Source organism: Portunus trituberculatus, chromosome 10 (assembly GCF_017591435.1).
Source record: "Portunus trituberculatus isolate SZX2019 chromosome 10, ASM1759143v1, whole genome shotgun sequence".
Taxonomy (NCBI): Eukaryota; Metazoa; Arthropoda; class Malacostraca; order Decapoda; family Portunidae; genus Portunus; species Portunus trituberculatus.
In genome coordinates, this window is record NC_059264.1 from 2,436,583 (window position 1) to 2,453,944 (window position 17,362).

General features: G+C 40.4%; 1 protein-coding gene across 11 annotated transcripts in view; it reads right to left on the reverse strand.

The window, feature by feature from the left end:
• Positions 1–17,362, reverse strand: part of LOC123501972 (phosphatidylinositol 3,4,5-trisphosphate 3-phosphatase and dual-specificity protein phosphatase PTEN-like) — a 50,506-nt gene that overhangs the window by 27,378 nt on the left and 5,766 nt on the right. For 8 of the 11 annotated variants that reach the window (XR_006673750.1, XR_006673751.1, XR_006673749.1 and 5 more), the window contains exons 2-8: positions 12,200–12,329; positions 11,323–11,503; positions 10,451–10,558; positions 8,995–9,130; positions 7,945–8,117; positions 7,212–7,348; positions 6,190–6,525 (exon numbers count right to left, since the gene is read on the reverse strand). Coding sequence is in view for 6 of the 11 variants with exons in the window: in XM_045251098.1 (XP_045107033.1) it covers positions 6,190–6,525; positions 7,212–7,348; positions 7,945–8,117; positions 8,995–9,130; positions 10,451–10,558; positions 11,323–11,503; positions 12,200–12,329 (1,201 nt within the window). In the remaining 5 variants the exon portion in view is untranslated. The remainder of the gene's footprint in view (positions 1–6,189; positions 6,526–7,211; positions 7,349–7,944; positions 8,118–8,994; positions 9,131–10,450; positions 10,559–11,322; positions 11,504–12,199; positions 12,330–17,362) is intronic. The other 3 variants (XR_006673752.1, XR_006673753.1, XM_045251100.1) reach the window with 1 other exon arrangement.

Here is a 17,362-nt window from a genome sequence, read left to right on the forward strand (position 1 = left end):
GATACACACAGATAAATATATACAGATGCCATACACTAAATAAATAAATAAATAAATAACAGTATTGCATTAACCCCTTCAGTACTGGGACACATTTTTACCTTGAGATTTGTGTACCATTAGACCATTTTATAGACATTAGGAAGGGTCTATGGGGGTCAGAAGATTAATGGCCACAGTCTTCACTATTCTAATCCCCCACATAAGTTTCTGAAGCTGAATAAAATCACCAAATAGTAAGCAGAATAAGTATAGAAGTGCATTATGGTACTGAAGGGGTTAAATATACAGATCAATAAAAGCCCAAGGAAAGAAAATCAATAAGTGTAATACATACTCAACACATATACATGCAAATAAATGAACTGGAGAACATGATAAAAATAAAGCTGATGGCATAGAAATCAATCAAAGTAACTGAAATAGAATAAAATAAAGACCAAAATATGAGATCTGTGTAATAAGGGAATGCAAGAATGTTAATATATGTCAGGGATAAATTTTAGGGAATAAATATCTAGGGAATAAATATGTGAGGGATAAATATGTAGGGAGTAAATATGTCAGAAGTTAATATGTAGGGATAAATGTATACGGGGGAATAAATACATAAGGAATAAATATGTAGTAAGAATGTGAAGAAATATGTAAGGGGGAGCAAATATCTAGTGATGTATAAGTAAGGGTATTCATTACTAAAACAAACAAAAAATAAATAAATAAATAAAATAAAAAAATAAAAAATAAAAGCTGAACAGGAGGTATACTCGTTACATACACCATTCTCTCTCTCTCTCTCTCTCTCTCTCTCTCTCTCTCTCTCTCTCTCTTCACACATACACATACTCAAAGGAACTACAAATACAACATACGAAATACAAAAACCTAAAAAAATAATAAAACACAAACATACAACAATACAGGAAAAAACAAACTTGCATACGGAAATAAAAACCCAAATTATTTCCAGTGTGTTGCTACAGAACCAAGCGAGTGTGAATGTGTGTAATAAATTCCGTGACACCAAAACACACTAAAAAAATACGTGTCAATTTATGCATTCTTCTGTGACATAACACCTTAGCTCTGTGTTGTGTGTGTGTGTGTGTGTGTGTGTGTGTGTGTGTGTGTGTGTGTGTGTGTGTGTGTGTGTGTGTGTGTGTGTGTGTGTGTGAATAAATAGCACCATTTGATATGCTGTTCATTTGTGTTGTATTGAAGAAGCAAAGGGTTCATTCTTGTATATAACTGAGTGGGGTAACATATTATATACTGGTTATGTGTGAGTGTGTATGTGTGTGTGTCAATAAATCACACAGCTTGATATGCTGTTCATCTGTGTTGTTTCAAGGGTGTTTTATCTCTCTACAATATACATTAATGTCTTGTCTCTACTTCCTGTTATCAAAGTCACTTACTTCAACCACCATCATTACTGTTACATAACATGGCATTACATTCAAAGAAACACTACATAATCATTCTAACAGGTGAAACTTTGCCATGCGTGGAAGCAGTACCTTACATAATAATAATAATAATAATAATAATAATAATAATAATAATAATAATAATAATAATAGCCTGTCTATCTATATACCAAGCCAGCAATCGTATGTGAGGCAACCCATACAAAGCAACACACACACACACACACACAACCAAACACAAACACAAGCGCGCACACACACACACACGTCTGGCTCTCTCGTCAGAGACTGCAGCAGATCAAACACACACACACACACACACACACACACACACACACACACACACACACACACACACACACACACACACACACTCACACACACACACACAAAGCTGCCCCACACATGGCTAAACTAAACTAATCCACTTCCTCTTCTTTTCTCTCCATCCCTTCCTTCCAATAACAAGTAGAGGAGGGACGAGGAAGAGAAGAAGGAGGACAAGGATGATAATAAAACATACAAATAAAAAAATTAAAAAACATACAACAAAATACCTCAGAAAAGCACACACACGTACACACAACATAAACCTGTGTGTGTGCGTGCGTGTGTGTGCATAGAAGCATATAAGATAACAAACTCTACAGTACGAGGTGGGAATGATCAAATATCACTGCATTACTGGGGTGTGGGTGGTTGTTGGGGGGTGTGGGGGTGCCAGTGGAGGTGCCAATGGGCGGGAGGAATAAATAGGTGATGTGACACTGCATTACAACTCTCCCAATGACCTCTGAGGGCAGCCAAGGAGTCCAAAACAAGGGAGGCATCACACTACATTACATTTGGCAGCGTCAGGCAAGTGTGAAGCAGAAAGCCAAGTCTTAACGCCATGCAAGGGACACGGGAAGCTGTTACGTTAGATAATGTACATCAGTAATCAGAGTAAATGCGATCAAGTTGGCTGTGATGAGGAGGGGGGGTGAAGGGTCTTGATGGGGCATTGAAGAAAAGCCAGCTCGGAGAAAAGTGATATTGGTTAACTCTGCATGGTGGAATGGAAGGGAAGGGAAGGATGGGGCAGCTGTGAAGGATAGGATTTGTCAAGTTCCCTTCAAATCTAGCCTTGTGATGTAGTACAGGGGCAATGAGGCTGGCAGGGCTGGCTAGTGTGTGGCTATGAGGGAAGTTATGTACTCAGTTAATGTGTCGTCATGTTTTTTAGGGGGCACTAAAAATTTGAGCCTCTCCTCTTCCCAAAAATGATAGCCTTATAATTTGGTGCCACAGTAAGGGGACTGGCAGGGCTGGCTAATGTGTGGCAGGGGGAAGTTTATGTACTCAGTAAATGTACAGTTTGAGTTTCTTTTTAGTGAACAATAGTTGAGCATCCCCTCTCTCCTCCGTGACAGTGACAGTGTGTGTTAGAAGTACAGCGTGGGGCTCTGCAGGCAGGCAGGCCCTCGGGAACACCGTGAGTGTCTCTACAACAGTGCCAGACAGGCGTGAGTCACTTGTGATGCTGCCGTATGTGTCAGCCTTGGGAGGTGATGCCAGGTAAGTTAGTACCTGTGTACATTAACGAGCAAGTGAGTGAGTGAGTCTCTCTCTCTCTCTCTCTCTGTGTGTGTGGCAAGGCCTCCTCAGGACATCACAGGACATCACACAAGTTCACATAGTTGTGGTTCGGACTTTTCACCACAAGAGTGTTTGTGGCAGAGCTTGACAGAGCAGCTCTCCTGGTGTTGGTGTTGACACAGGGCTGGCAGCAGCTTTGGCATGTTTGCCAAGTAGAGATTTCCACTCAAACCAACATCTTTACAAAGGCAAGTTTGATCATTAATGCTGCAGCACCAACACTGTTAACTGTTTGTTACCAGTCAAGCACCTCTTTTGTCTATGTTTCACAAGCACATCTGTATGTACACCACTGCACTGCTGCGCTGCTGCCTCCTCTTCAGATCCATCGTAACAAGTACAACACACAGCACAGGTGAAAACCACTCATCTCTTTTATCCAGGAAAGCTGTAACCTTTCCGGCACACAATACTGCATCAGTCTGCACCTTCACTGCCGCCAACATTACATTTACTCTCTTTGTATTCTGCACACTTTCACAGCAGGGAGAGAGGGGGGTGCTGGGGAGGAGGGGAAGGAATGATGGATGGTGGTGGGGTTGGCTGGGGAGGGTGGATGATGATCAGGAAGGAAGGCAGAAAGGGATTTAGAATTAAGAGGTAAAGGAGGCAATGAACAGAAGGAATTTTGCTGAGACCAAGACAACATTAGTAATCAAAACAGAGACACCACAAAGAGGAGAGGAGTGAGGAGTGTAGAGGTGATGGGAAGAGACCAGGGAGGGGAAGGACAATGGTCTGGGGTATAGGACGAGGATATGGGGAGAGGAGGGGAGCAAGGGATGGGGGGTAGAGGCTCACCCATCATCAAAACCTCATTCCATTCTCCCTATAGAAACAAAACTAGAGAGAAACAAGAATAAGAACAATAGTAATCTAACACTCCTCCTTTCCACCTCTCTTGTAGCAGAAACAGCAAGAAAGGAAGGAAAAACATTCTCTATTAGTCTCAATCTGTCCTCTCTCTGATGTAATGATTCTAGAAAATCACGGAAGCACTCTCTATCTTTCTCTTATAGTGGTACTAGTGAGAGGTGAACAAAGACAATTTTCTCTCTTATTAATTGCAAAAAAGGGAAACAGGAGACCAAAACTGATTTTTACCTAGATTTTTTGGGTATGATAAGACAATTTCATTTGCATTAGGGTCTACAGAGTTCAGATGATTTGTGGCCAGGGTCTTCACTATTCTAATCCCAACATATGTTCCTGAAGCTGTGTAAAACTGCCAAATTCTAACCAAAATGCATAAGAAAATGGATCCTGGTACTGAAGAGATTAAGAATGGAGAAAGGAAGTGTAAGACAAGAGATGAAAACTCCTAACATGGCTGCCCCTTTGAAAAAACTGTCACATCATTATTCTAAATTTGACAAGATAAAATTCTGTTGTGCTTGAATGAATGACGATCCAAAAATATGTTGTCTAGAGCATTACTTTATTTATTTTTTTTACTTTGCTCTCAATTGGAACTTAAAAAAAGAGAGAATAAAATACCAAACTGAGACCTAAATTTTTCACCTTGCCCTCAATTGTAGCTTATAAACACAGGACAGAGCAAAAATAGTAAACTTGGAACTATGATAAAAACTTGTAAGTGAAGTAACCTGCCAGACCCTTCCTCAATACAGCTCCAGGACTCAGAATCAAAACAGGGGATTGCAAGTAAAAATATGGGTAACCTGCCAAACCCTTCCTCATTACAACTCCAGGACTGGGAACTACAACAGGGACTTGCAAGTAAAGATATGGGTAACCTGTCAAACCCTTCCTCAATACAACTCCAGGACTGATAACTAAAACAGAAGCTTCCAAGTAAAGATATGGATAAACTGCCACAACCTTCCTCAATACAGCTCCAGGATGCGGTAAACTGACCCACCTAGCCACACACCACAAATACAACCCAGCCAGCCCACAGCCTGTCAGCGGACAACTAAATACGGAAATACAAGGCAAGGGGGAGATAAATAACCACACGTGAGGCATTCAGTATTAGACGTGGCCATTAAAATAAAATAAAAGATTAAATAAAAACAAACCACTCAAAAAAAATAATGTTAATGATAATGAAAAAAATGTTGATTACTAGAAGACACAAAACTTTATGGCATAATACGATTTCTCGAGTACCATGATCTACTACTGAATGCCTCAAATGTTCCTACCTGACTGAGGAACCACTGGGAAGGAGAGGAAATAAACAGGTGTCAGAACCCAAAGGTGCTTGTGTGTGCTTCAATTCTGGTGTGGTAATAAGGTGCACTGACACACCCTAAGATAAATAGGTGAAGTGGGCAGGTGGGACAGGTGTGAGGCAGCCAATGACACACCTTTAAACCCTTCAGTACCATGACTTTTTCATATTCCTTCTGGTGACTATTTGGTGATTTTATACAGCTTCAGAAACTCATGTGAGGGATTGAAATAGTGAAGACTGTGGCCATTAATCTTCTGAACTCCATAGACCCTTCCTAATGTCAATAATATAGTCTAATCGTACACAAAACTCATGGTAAAAATGTGTCCCAGTATTGAAGAGGTTAAAATAGTGAAGACTGTGGCCATAAATCTTCTGACCTCCATAGACCCTTCCTAATGTCAATAAAATAGTCTAATTGTACACAAAACTCAAGGTAAAAATGTGTTCCAGTATTGAAGGGGTTAAGCTAGACAGGTGCAGTGGGCAGTTGGACAGATGTGAGGCAGCCATTGAAATAACCTTAAGCTATACAGGTGCAAGAACAGGTGTGAAGCCAGACAGTGTTGAGGCAGGTGACATGGTGAGCCCAAAACCCTCAACACACACACACACACACACACACACACACACACACACACACACACACACACACACACACACACACATACACAAAAGGCCATTATTCAGAAACTCTTTTAGCTCTTTCTCTCACCACAACTGTTTTCCAAGGCCACAGAGATGACATGCTGGGATTTCAAGACAATTCCTCTGGCTTGTAATGCAGAAATAGTGTTAATTTGCCACTGAAACCACAGAAACACTCTTGAAAACCCACATAAGTTCACCTAAGACCTGAAAGCAGTGGATGGAGACATCACAGAACAGCCCAAGAAACACACTCCATGCACGACCCCTTACGGAAGTTGCTGAGTGTGGTGGCGGCGGCGGTGGCGGCTGTCCTGTCTGGCATGGTGGCGGAGGTGCGGCGGGGGGCTGGCATCACCGGGGGAGGGTGGCGGCGGCTGTGGCGGGGGAAGTGGGTGCCAATCCTCCTGAGCCGCTAAGCACGTCAAGTGACCGGTAGGTAAACTTTTACTCTCCCCGGCCACTCTGTTCCTCCGGCGGGGTTCTCGGGGTGGGTGCTGGTCCATCCCCCCGCCCCCAAGCCCCGAGAGAGCTGCCCGCCCCTCCGCTGACTCCTGCCGTCTGTGTCTGTGCCCCTCCGACTTGTTTGACGCCCGAAAACTGTTGCTCCTGCATAAATTGACACACACGCGCTCACTCAGACGCCCACCTCCCCATGCCGCCCCACCCCATTTGCTGTGGGGGGTGAGGGGGTGATGGGGTGAAGGAGACAGGCTCAGAGTAGTGGGTGGGATGGTGGTACAGGGGGGAACCTTAGTAGTTTGGTACATTATAAAGTTGTCAAGTGTTAGTTTAGGTTTTTTTGTGTTTTTTGCTTTTTTGGTTCTATTTTTTTTTTTTTTTTTTTTTTTATTAGTGCAGCTGATAAATTCCCCCTTCCCCTCCCCTCCTCCTCCTCCTCCTCCTCCTCCTCTTATTTTATACATAACTCATTTGACTCCTCCTCTTTCTAGTATATCATTAGTTAAACTCTTCTTCCTCTTCCTCTCCTCCTCCTCCTCCTCCTCTTCCTCTTCCTTTTCCTACTTATTCTTCTCTTCTTCTTCCTCCTCCTCTCACTCTCATCATTACTGCTCTTCCTCCTTCTCCTCTTTCTCATATTCTAACTTGAGATATTTCTTATGATACATTCTCTCTCTCTCTCTCTCTCTCTCTCTCTCTCTCTCTCTCTCTCTCTCTCTCTCTTCTATAAACTAAACATCATTATTGCTCTGTCTGTCTGCCTGTCTGTAAAACAAAACAAACACACACACACACACACACACACACACACACACACACACACACACACGCACCTTTGCCGGGTGATCTGGTGTGGGCCGCAGGTGTTGTGGTTGCTCTGGTCAGACGCAATGATCTCGAACCCGTTGGTCACTTTCTTGCCCTCCTCGAAAATGAAGTGAGTGTTCAGCCAGGCACTAAACAGCTTATCCTGGGGTGCAATGGGGGGAGGAAGTGGTTAGGTTAGGTTTGTTTAGGTTAGGTTAGGTTACGAGATTATTATTTTTTTTTTTTATCTTTTATTCTTTCTTTTTCTAGGGTTTGGTTGTCAGTTTTTTTTTTTTTTTTTTGGGGGAGGGGTGGTAGGAGGAAATGGGTTGTGTTGGGTTGGGTTAGGTTAAGTTTGGGTTGGGTTGGGTTGGGTTAGGTTAGAATTCCCTTCTTCCTTCCTCCCTCCTTTTCTTATATCTTTCTTTAGCATTCCAGTAACTTCCTTATGTTATGAATTCTCTCTCTCTCTCTCTCTCTCTCTCTCTCTCTCTCTCTCTCTGTTTTACCTGTTCCTAAAGCTTCAATTTTTGGCTCCTTCTTTCTCCTCTTCCTCCTCCTCTTACTTCTTTAATATTTCCATAACTTCGTCATTAATTCTCCTCTCTCTCTCTCTCTCTCTCTCTCTCTCTCTCTCTCTCTCTCTCTCTCTCTCTCTCTCTTACTTTCTTTCACCTTCTCTCTTCCTCACCCTTTCACCCTCTCTCTCTCCTCCCTCTCATCCTCTCCTCTCCCTCTCTCTCCCTCCCCTAGACTCACCGTTCGCCTTACAAAGTTGGTCCTCTTAAGCTCAATCTTGATGTCACCTGAGATGGGTCTGGCTACCTCCTCCTTAACGAGCAGGTGCAGCGCCTCCTTGCCCTTCTTCACCTCACACACCTGCGTACTGTACCCCTTCTTGTTGGTGTGCGAGCTCACCACCAGAACCACCTCTGCATTGGCAGGTGTAGAGAAGTGGGACAGGTGTTAAATTGGGAAGGAAAGGGTGTATTGGTTTTATTTCAGGGTGTAGAGAAGTGGTACAACTAAGTTACATTAGTGAGGAGTGGTGGGCTGTGATGTCTTTAAAGGGAGATGTAGAGAGGAGGTAAGGGAGATGAAGTAGGATGATAAGTGTATGGGTGAATGGGAAGACAAAGAAGCAAAAGGGGTACAGAGAAGTAGTACAGGTAAATTGTATTAGTTTATGAGTGGTGGGCTGGTAATGTTTTAAAGGGAGATGTAAAGGTAAGGGAGGGTTAGTGTAATGATGAAAGAGAAGGTTTAGGAAGGGAAGGGGTGTAGAAAAGTGGTAAAGGTGAGTTATCTTGGTTTGTGGGAGGTAAAAGAGGTGGAATTTAAGGTGTAATGAGATGAAGAGAAGAGAGAAAAACAAACTAAGGAAAAGGATAAGTAACTAGTAAACAATAGAAGGATAAACACAATACACACACTGTAGATGAAGAAGATGGAGAAAATAAACAAAGATGAAAGAAAAGGGAAAAGAAAAGAAAAGAGAAGAAAAGAAAAGAAATACAAAACAAAACAAAACAACACACACACAACTAGCAAATAATGAAGAGAAAAGGAGAAAAACAAACTAGAAAGAAAAGAGAAAAAAAAACACACCACAACAAATCCCCACAAAACAAACACACACACACACACACACACACACACACACACACACACACACACACACAGCCCCTGTTCACCTAGCAGTTAGGCGGGATGTAAATGGAGAGAGGAAATAATGGGGTCATCAAACACACACACACACACACACACACACACACACACACACACACACACACACACACACACACACACCTGAGTTGACGCTGGAGAGAGGTGGGGTCATGCGCGCCTCCCTCAGCCGTACATAAGGTGGGTTATAGTTAAAGTTGGAGCTGACTAGTTTGGCGTAGTATTCCACGTAGCGTCTTTGGCTGGGGATAGTCACACCCTGGCAGAGAGAGAGAGAGAGAGAGAGAGAATTAGTTACCATATATTTTGTACAATGCAAACATTTGGTATTAAAAAAATGTAGTAGTAGTAGTAGTAGTAGTAGTAGTAGTAGTAGTAGTAGTAGTAGTAGTAGTAATAATAATAATAATAATAATAATAATAATAATAATAATAATAATAATAATAATAATAATAACAACAACAGCACAGTATTGGAGACACAATGCACTGAAAAATAAAAAATATGTTAGAACAGATGGATATTAAACTCACAAAACCTTCCTTAAACATCACAAAAAATTAATACATCTTTTTATGACACTTATCCATGGTTTACAACTTTCAAAACATAACAAACTAGACACAATACACTGAAAAGTAATAATAAAGTCATCTAGGAGTCACAGGTTTGATTGGCACCCTTCAGCTACATGCCGCAACAGGTGCCAAGCTGCCACCCTGAGAGGCAGGACACAACACTCGACAAACAGCCGGTACCCACTCACTGTTGGGTGGACAGGGGTGTGGGTGTGAGGAGACAGCCCAGCCTTCTCCACTCCGCCCAGGGATCGAACCCGGGATCTCTCGGCTTGAGTGTGTTAACCACTACACCAAGGAGTACAAACAATAGACAAAATAATAATAAAGTTAAACAGGTAAATATATACATATTAAACTCACAATATCTTTCTTAAACACAATAAAAACTAATATCCTCTTTTTTGACTTATTGATACCTCACACTTTTCAAAATATACCAAAATTAGACAAAATACACTGAAAAATAAAATAAAAAGTTAAAACTGAGTAAAAATATACACAGTAAACTCACAGTACCTCCCTGGAACATCACAAGAACTAATATATCTTCTTCTTATGATGCTTACTAATGTCTGATACTTCTCAAGACATGCCAAACTAAACAAATTGCACTGAAAAACAATAAAACAAATTAACACGTAGATATATACACAGTAAACTCACAATATCTTCCTGGAGCATCACAAGAACTAATAAATCTTCTTCTTATGACACTTACTAATGTCTCATACTTCTCAAGACATGCCAAACTAAACAAATCCTGCTGAAAACAAATAATAAAGTTGAAACAGATAAATATACACACACTAAATTCACAGTACCTTCCTGAATCACATCAATAAACATATCTTCTTTTTATAACCCTTACTATTGTCTCATACCTCTCATAACATAAACTAATGAAAATGAACTGAAAAAACAAATAAGTTAAAACACAATAAATTTCTTAATCATGACAAAAATTAACATATATTTTTCCGTCAGCTGCATCACATACTTTTCTGTCAAAGGTCCTCTTGTCCCCATAAAAGTCGAGAGCCTCCTGCGCCAGACAAGTGTGGTGGCAGTGGAGGAGGTAACAGCAGATCATTACTCCAGTGCGGCCCTGTGGAGGAGGAGAAGGACAGTGTTAGAGTGAATGTGGGGGAGTGGCGTAAGGGTAAGGGTGATGGAGAGTGGTTAAGTGTGATTATGTGGTGTATATGTGTGTGATGGGAGATGTGACAGGGAGGGAGGGAGGGAGAGAGAGAGAGCCAAAAGAAAGGGATAAATGTCTTGTAAACCTCCCTCTCTATTAACCCTTTCAGTACTAAGGCACATTTTTTACCGTGAGTTTTGTGTACCATTAGACTATTTTATTGACTAATATTAAGAAGGGTCTATGGAGGTCAGAAGATTTAATGGCCACAGTCTTCACTATTTTAGTCCCCAACATAAGTTCCTGAAGCTGTAAAAAAGTCACCATATAGTAAGCAGAATAAATGTGGAAATATGTCACGGCACTGAAGAGATTAATGATAATGAGTTCAGGTCACAGGAAGGTGGAAATACAGAAGCAGGCAGGGAGTTCCAGAGTGCACCAGAGAAAGGGATGAACGACTGAATGCCCATAGAAGCAGGTAAAGGTGATGGAGAGTGATTAAGAGTGGTGCTAGTGTGAGTGAATGGTGAGAGTGACAAGAAGTAATAGTGAAGTGAAGAAAGGTAGTAGTAGTGTAAATAAAAGGGAGAAACGACAAAAAGGTAGCGACTGACTGAAGATGTATGATCTTGAATCTAAAGCCTAGATATTACTACACACAAACATGCATACAAACACTCCTTCCCACACACACACACACACACACACACAAGGACACACACACAGACCTTTCCAGCCTTACAGTGCACCACCGCCACATTCTTCTGGTCCTGCGAGAGCCACTTGCTGATGTCGTTACAGAGCGGCTGGATGTTTATGAGTGGCGGCGGATTGTGGTCAGCGAAGGGGAAGGTCCTTACTCTGTTGTGGAACCGTGACTCGTCGTAGGAACGGTTCCGCTCTGAACACCTGCCAGGGAGAGACAGGGCCAAGAGTATGTAGGTTAGGTTAGGTTAGGTTAGGAGAGAGAGAGAGAGAGAGAGAGAGAGAGAGAGAGAGAGAGAGAGAGAGAGAGAGAGAGAGAGAGAGAGAGAGAGAGAGAGAGAGAGAGAGAGAGAGAGAGAAAAGGACAGAGAGGAACATGAGAGTAGAGGGGAAGAAATAATCTTAAAGGGAAGATGAGGATAGAGGGAGGGAGGGAGGGAGGGAGGGAGAAAGAAAGAAAGAAAGAAAGAAAGAAAGAAAGAAAGAAAGAAAGAAAGAAAGAAAGGAAGGAAGGAAGGAAGGAAGGAAGGAAGGAAGGAAGGAAGGAAGGAAGGAAGGAAGGAAGGAAGGAAGGAAGGAAGGAAGGATATGGAGCAACAAATGAACTGAGAGGGTTAAAAGAGAAATAGAAAAGTAAACTAAAGGAAGAAAGAAAGTAAGTAAGAAAGAAAGCAAGATAGAAGGAAGGAAGGATGAAAGGAAGAAAATAACAGCATACACAAACAAACAGACAGACAGACAGACAGACAGACAGATAGACAGACAGATAAATAGATAGATTATAGACCACAACTAAATAAAAACTTCAACTTGATAAAAACTAAACTTAAAAACCATGGTCCATTAAGATTCAAACACACACACACACACACACACACACACACACACACACACACTCACAAGTTATAGATACGGTAGTGGTCCTTGTGCCTCTCCTCCAGGAAGCGAGAGACGTCATCAATGTGGTTCCTGTACACCCCCTCCAGCTTCTGGGCGGGGAAACCCATCGCGATAAGCCTCTCGGTGATGTCTGGCACAGTTACGGTCAAGGAAGGTGGCACGGAAAGTATTGACGGGTCTGTCTGTGTGTGTGTGTGTGTGAGGAAAGGATTAAGTATGTGAAAGAGATGAAAGAATTAAAGAACGCACAAAAATGAATGGCAGGAACAAGTGAAGGAAAAGGAAAAGTGAAGGGAAGGCAAGACAGAAGGAAATTTTCATGACAGATGCATCACAAACACACACACACACACACACACACAGATTAAGAGCTCAAACACAAACGCTTATCAAATCTATCCACACTCACACTCACACTCTCTCTCTCTTTCACAAACTTTCCCACTTAATGACAAGAAATATATCGATCCACACATTCTCTCTCTCTCTCTCTCACACATACACACTCTAATGCACTCGAAACAAAAAAATGTCCACATACTCTCTCTCTCTCTCTCTCTCTCTCTCTCTCTCTCTCTCTCTCTCACATTTTTCTTTCACACACACACTCATTCACAAAAAAAGCTCTCTTATCCCCTCACTTGCTTCCTCTCTTTTTCACACTCTCTCACACACACTCAATTACAAAAAACATCTATTGACATACTCTCTCTCTTTCTCTCTTTCACTCTCTCACACACTCATTACCAAAAAAACATTCTTGCATTCTCTTTCACACTCTCACAAGAAAGCTAATCTTATCCACTCACTCTCTCTCACTATCTCTCTCACACTCACTAAGAAAAATATCTATCCACTCACTCTCTCTCAATACAAATACTCCTGTAGGTGTAATTCGAGGGAGGAGCAGGGAGTGTTATGTCAAAGGTCACAGCACTATTCATTGACTCCTGTTGGGGCCGGTAACCTTTGCAGCCTTGAGGGTCACAAGTAACACTCTTCAAAGGGGAGCAACACAACACACCACGGTAAAATGCTGGGTGTGTGTGTGTGTGTGTGTGTGTTTTTTAGCTTCTTTTTTTCTTGTTGTTGTTAATTAGTAGTGGTAAAAGTGTGTGTGTGTGTGTGTGTGTGTGTGTGTGTGTGTGTGTGTGTGTGTGTGTGTGTGTGTGTGTGTGTGTGTGTGTGTGTGTGTGTGTGTGTGTGTTGTTTTTGTCTGTCGGTCTGTCTGTACACGTTACTTTATCATTATTATTGTTGTTGTTTTTGTTGTTCCTGTTATTATTATTATTATTATTATTATCATTATTATCATTACTATTATTACTATCATTATCATTATTATTCCCATCATCATTACAACAATAACAAATAAACAAAGCATATTTTTTTCCGCACCGCACAAAGGCCAGAACAACTAACTTTTTTCTTCTCTTTTTACCGTTTAACTTATTCACTCGTAACAAATAAATAAATCCTAAACACAACAATTACTGCCACACACTCACGCACTTTACCACCACCACCACCACCATCACTTCAGTACATCAGACACCAGACAACTTACATTACTGACATTCCCACCACCTTATTTACAGCATTATCCTTCCCACTGCCAGAATAACCAAGAATGATTTCATACACTGCATTTCCTTCTTCTCATGTCCTTAGATTGCCAAAACGTAACTGTCCTGTAATATTTTCTTTAACATATGCACCTTGACCCCAAAAACCCAATTTCCCACAGGTCCTCCCCAAGATTGCATGGTGAGAGGTAAATTTAATAAAAAGAGTTAGTTTAAACGCTATTCACCAGCGACGGAAATAGTATAGAATTTCAATGACTCCACTGTATGTCTCACCAGAAGAATGCATAATTGAGTGAAGAGAATGTATATAGTTTACTTGCAGATTCAGAAGATACTTGTGTTGGTTGTGTTGAAGAGATAAAGAGAAGAATACAGTTTAGGGTTACAGATTCTGGTTATATAAGGAAATAGTTGTGCTGAAGAGATAAAGAGGAGAATACACTTTAGGGTTTACAGATTCAGGTTATATAAGGAGATAGTTGTGTTAAAGACAAAATTGAGAAGAGAATATTCAAGTTTACATTCTTAGGTTACGTAAGGATTAGTTGTGCTGAAGATATAAAGAAGAGAATAAAGTATACGACTACAAATTTAGGTTACATAAGGAATAGTTGTGTTGGAGGGAAAATTGAGTGAAGAGAATAGTTTGGAGTTTACATTCTCAGGTTAAGTAAGGACTAGTTGTGATGGAGATAGAGAAGAGAATACAGTTTATGATTACAAATTTAGGTTACATAAGGAATAGTTGTGTTGACGGCAAAATTAAGAAGAGAATAATGGTTTAAGATTTACAGATTCAGGTTACATCAGGGAGAGCTGTGTTGAAGGGAAAACTCAATGAAAAAATACAATTTAGAGTTTATACAGATATTCTTTAGGGTACATAGGGAAGAATTAAAGACAGGGATAGTTGTGTTGAAGGGAACATAGTAAAAATCTCATAACTTTCTCTCAGGCAATCGGAGGGACAGTTGAGCCAAGAAGAGGGAAATATACTTCATAAATCTGTTCTTTTAATCCTTTTATGGCTAAACTGGTTGACGTGAAATAGGGTTAAAAATTCACTCTATTCTATAATTTCCTCGACAACTTATAAACAACATTATCGTGACCATGATGTGCGAGCAGGTAGCATTTATTAACTTCTTCAATACTGAGACATTTTTACCTAGAGATTTGTGTACCATTAGACCATTTTATTCACATTAGAAGGGTCTATGGAGATCAGATTAATGGCAGCAGTCTTCTCTATTTTAATCCTCCACTTACGTTTCTGAAGCTGTATTAACCTTTTCAGTACTGGAGCACATTTTTACCTCGAGTTTTGGTTGTGATTAGACCATTTCATTGACATTCACTATTTCAATCCCCACATAAGTTTAGAAGCAGTGTAAAATCACCAAACAGTAACCACAATGAATAGGAAAACACGTCCTGGCACTGAAGGAGTTAAATCACCAAATAGTACGCAGAATGAATATGGAAAGGCATCATGGTACTCAATGGGTTAATAATGTGCAATGTTAGTGCTAAGCGGGAAAATTACTGAACATATCAAAGAATAGAATACACTTTTTTTAACTCTCGTCACAGCAAGTCACTCATAAAAACAACAATAATAAAGGGGTTTTAGTTTTGTTCCTAAGGCAAGTAAGAGGAACCACCCCCATCCCCCTAAGGACAGTAATGTACAGGATATATTAAAGAACAGAATGCATATATTTTTTAACTCTTGTCTAGCTAGTTACTCATAAAGACAATAATAATATTGATGTTTCAGTTCTGTTACTATGACAAGGTGAAACACACCCATCCCCTAGACACTAACACCTCCACCATTCGCCCTTCACCTCCCCAGCCTGGCCGCCCTGCAGATACCACCACACAAAGCAAGATAAGACGTGATTACCAGGAGGAAATAGAAGATTAGTTGCCAGAAACAGGAAAAAAAGTATTGTACAACATGAATTTAATGAATAAAATCTAATATTAGAACAAAGTGAAAATTAGTGAAAGGAATATGATGAAAAATGAATTAATATATAAGAAAATGAATTGTACATAGACTCTGAAAAACACCAAGATTCATAAATGCTCTGATTTCTCACCACCACTATTTTGAAGGGCTGTAGATACATTTAGAGGAGCTTTGCCAGGCATTTTTTGTGTTCATAATCTAGAAATCTCACCAATTTGTCTCTAGAACCCAAAGAACCACCTTAACCCCTTCAGTACCATGACACATTTCCATATTCACTCTGGTTACTATTTGGTGATTTTAAACAGCTTCAGAAAATTATGTGGGGGATTAAAATTGTGAAGACTCTGGCCATTAATCTCCTGACCTCCATAGACCCTTCCTAATGTAAATAAAATGGTCTAATCATCCCCAAAACTCAGTAAAAAAGCATCTCAGTAATGAAGGGGTTAAAAACACACTCACATCAATCAGAGGGTGAGAATGTAGAGGTGATACAAGCAGGAGTGTTTCAGAATGTGGTAGAAAATAAGATAGATTTAAATTAACTAAGACACAAGATGACTGTGAAGAAAAAAGATCAATACAAGAAAAATAAAGGGATAATAATAAAAAATGTGATAATAATATAAGAAAAAGTGATAATGTAATAGGAACTGAATAAAGAAAAGAAACACTAAAAATTATGTAGATAACCAAAACTAACACTAGGAAATATAACCTAACCTAACCTAACCTTATGCAACTTAAACCAGACCTAAAATAATTCCTAAAAGAGTCATAAATGATAATAACTAAAAAACACTCAAAAAGAAAAAGAATATATACATTACGTAACCCTTTTTAGAAATTATATGTATTAGGCTAGGTTAAACTCGATACATTTCTTACTTGAGGCAGCCCACCAACACATCCCCTATTCTGTCCAACACCCTAACATTAGAGTGAACCTGTACTCTCAATCATTCATGCCTTTCTCTGCTACACTCTGAAACTCCCTGCCTGCTTCTGTACACATTTCCAACGTCCTATGACTTGACTTCATTTAAGACGGAGGAAATCTCAAGACATTTAACCTTTCATTCTTACCAACTCTCTAGGACCTGCATGGGGACTGGCAAATAAATGGGCCCTTTTTTTATATATTTTGTTACCAATGGCCAGCTTTTCTGTCCTACATAAAAAATAAATCAATAAAAACATCATGAGCAGCAGTGTAGCTTCTCTTATACCCTCCCTTCCTGCCTTCCCCTTCCCTGCCCTTCCTTCCCCTTGTATCTCACCACTGGGAAAGCCCACCAGGTAACATAAACAGGTGAAAGGAAGTGACAAGTTGCAATGAAAGGAACACCAGGCTGCGATATCACTGAGAATCCTTTAAAAAGCTCACCGATTGTGTGTTTATGGATCTAAATGCTGTATAAAGTGTTGAATTGTTTATAATGGCCAGTGAGGAAGTGACTTGTAGTGTTGGAAAGAATATTGACGTTGAGATACGACAGTTTAAGGCTCAGTGTATGTATGTATGTATGTATGTATGAATGTGTGTGTGTGTGTGTGTGTGTGTGTGTGTGTGTGTGTGTGTGTGTGTGTGTG